The following is a 2,500-nucleotide window of genomic DNA, read 5'->3' as shown; positions in this document are numbered from 1 at the left end:
CACCAACCGGCAACCACTCTCACCAACCGGCAACCACTCTCACCAACCGGCAACCACTCTCACCAACCGGCAACCACTCTCACCAACCGGCAACCACTCTCACCAACCGGCAACCACTCTCACCAACCGGCAACCACTCTCACCAACCGGCAACCACTCTCACCAACCGGCAACCACTCTCACCAACCGAGCGACAGGCAACCACTCTCACCAACCGGCAACCATTCTCACCAACCGAGCGACAGGCAACCACTCTCACCAACCGGCAACCACTCTCACCAACCGTCTCACCAACCGGCAACCACTCTCACCAACCGAGCGACAGGCAACCACTCTCACCAACCGGCAACCACTCTCACCAACCGGCAACCACTCTCACCAACCGGCAACCACTCTCACCAACCGGCAACCACTCTCACCAACCGGCAACCACTCTCACCAACCGAGCGACAGGCAACCACTCTCACCAACCGGCAACCACTCTCACCAACCGGCAACCACTCTCACCAACCGGCAACCACTCTCACCAACCGGCAACCACTCTCACCAACCGGCAACCACTCTCACCAACCGAGCGGCCGGCAACCACTCTCACCAACCGGCAACCACTCTCACCAATCTCACCAACCGTCACCAACCGGCAACCACTCTCACCAACCGGCAACCATTCTCACCAACCGAGCGACAGACAACCACTCTCACCAACCGGCAACCACTCTCACCAACCGGCAATCACTCTCACCAACCGGCAACCATTCTCACCAACCGAGCGACAGGCAACCACTCTCACCAACCGGCAACCACTCTCACCAACCGGCAACCACTCTCACCAACCGAGCGACAGGCAACCACTCTCACCAACCGGCAACCACTCTCACCAACCGGCAACCACTCTCACCAACCGGCAACCACTCTCACCAACCGGCAACCACTCTCACCAACCGAGCGGCCGGCAACCACTCTCACCAACCGGCAACCACTCTCACCAACCGGCAACCACTCTCACCAACCGAGCGGCCGGCAACCACTCTCACCAACCGGCAACCACTCTCACCAACCGGCAACCATTCTCACCAACCGAGCGACAGACAACCACTCTCACCAACCGGCAACCACTCTCACCAACCGGCAACCACTCTCACCAACCGAGCGGCCGGCAACCACTCTCACCAACCGGCAACCACTCTCACCAACCGGCAACCACTCTCACACCACTTCACCAACCGGGCGACAGGCAACCACTCTCACCAACCGAGCGGCCGGCAACCACTCTCACCAACCGGCAACCACTCTCACCAACCGGCAACCACTCTCACCAACCGGCAACCACTCTCACCAACCGGCAACCACTCTCACCAACCGAGCGGCCGGCAACCACTCTCACCAACCGGCAACCACTCTCACCAACCGGCAACCACCCTCACCAATGAGCGGGCCGAAGAGGATGAATCCGATGGCCACCATGAAGCAGCAGGAGCCGAACACAGCCGGCAGCCGGTCGATTCCCATGACTTTGATCATGACGAGGTTGTAGAGGCCCATGTTCGCCCCGACGCCGCACCCCCACACGCCCATGACCACCATCATCCAGCGGAGATCAGTCAGCAGAGGGAACACTGCAAGTTTGGCGAAACAGAAGCTATTTATGGTGACATGTTTTTCCAACGTCTGATTTATTGGAGTTGATGCCCCGCTGTGAAGAAAAAGAGTTGGTCAGTAACGATGTGTATCACGTATAGAGGTCATGATTCTGACTGACTGCAGCCGAGATTTCACACTTGACTGAGTGGAGTGAACGTTTTACAAACAAGTTTTTTTTTTTTTATGAATATCAGCACGTGTTAAATGGATGCAAGTTTATCAACCTGAAATCCCGGCATCTTAACAAAGTCTAATCAACTACTGAAATGTCAGATATTAAAATCATGGATCTGCATCCGCTCGAATGCCTGGATGTTGATCGGCCTCCCGCGGGGCCTTCCTCGAGCTTTAAAAGTGCCCTGACATCCCATCGCCCTCCAGCTCGCCTCACCGAACATGGCGGCGGAGACGACCCCGAAGCCGGCCATGTAGCAGGCGCGGACGTTGAACCTCGGCCAGTCGGAGAGCGACGACACCAACATCCTCAGCAGGAGGTTGCACACTGCGGAGATGGAGATGCAGAAGGCTGCGTCCTGCAGCTCGTACCCGCCGGCCTGCATGGCGAAGGGCACCATCATGACGAAGTTGAGGTAGCCGTTGATGCACAGAGTTCCTCCGACGGCGATGATGAGCGCCCTCGGGGAACGAAGGGCTCTCAGGTCCGATATGGTGGAGCACCACACTCGCCTCAGAATCCTTAGGACGCCACAGGACGCCCTGGAATCCTGCGAGGAGGTGGAGGAGGAGTCGCCTTCTTTGTCTCCGCCGTCGCCTCCTTCCGCGGCCGAGGTCAAGGCAGCGATGCCAGGAAGGTCGATGGTGGACAGGCCGAGAGACGACCCTCCGAGGGACGCGATGG

General features: G+C 58.4%; 1 protein-coding gene across 2 annotated transcripts in view; it reads right to left on the bottom strand.

Moving 5' to 3' along the window:
• The window catches only part of LOC122242251 (monocarboxylate transporter 12-B), a 10,426-nt gene that overhangs the window by 2,034 nt on the left and 5,892 nt on the right, over nucleotides 1–2,500 (bottom strand). Inside the window, exons 3-4 of one of the 2 annotated variants that reach the window (XM_042999507.2) lie at nucleotides 2,033–2,500; nucleotides 1,425–1,616 (exon numbers count right to left, since the gene is read on the bottom strand). The exon at nucleotides 2,033–2,500 is cut by the window's right edge and continues 399 nt beyond it. In XM_042999507.2, the coding sequence (XP_042855441.2) occupies nucleotides 1,425–1,616; nucleotides 2,033–2,500 (660 nt within the window). Of the gene's footprint in view, nucleotides 1–1,424; nucleotides 1,694–2,032 lie in introns of those variants that run through there. The other variant, XM_086530958.1, reaches the window with a different exon arrangement.

Source organism: Penaeus japonicus, unplaced genomic scaffold (assembly GCF_977035675.1).
Source record: "Penaeus japonicus unplaced genomic scaffold, GWHDUDI00000001_assembly GWHDUDI00000034, whole genome shotgun sequence".
NCBI classification, from domain to species: Eukaryota; Metazoa; Arthropoda; class Malacostraca; order Decapoda; family Penaeidae; genus Penaeus; species Penaeus japonicus.
This window is presented reverse-complemented; position numbering and strand designations above follow the sequence as displayed.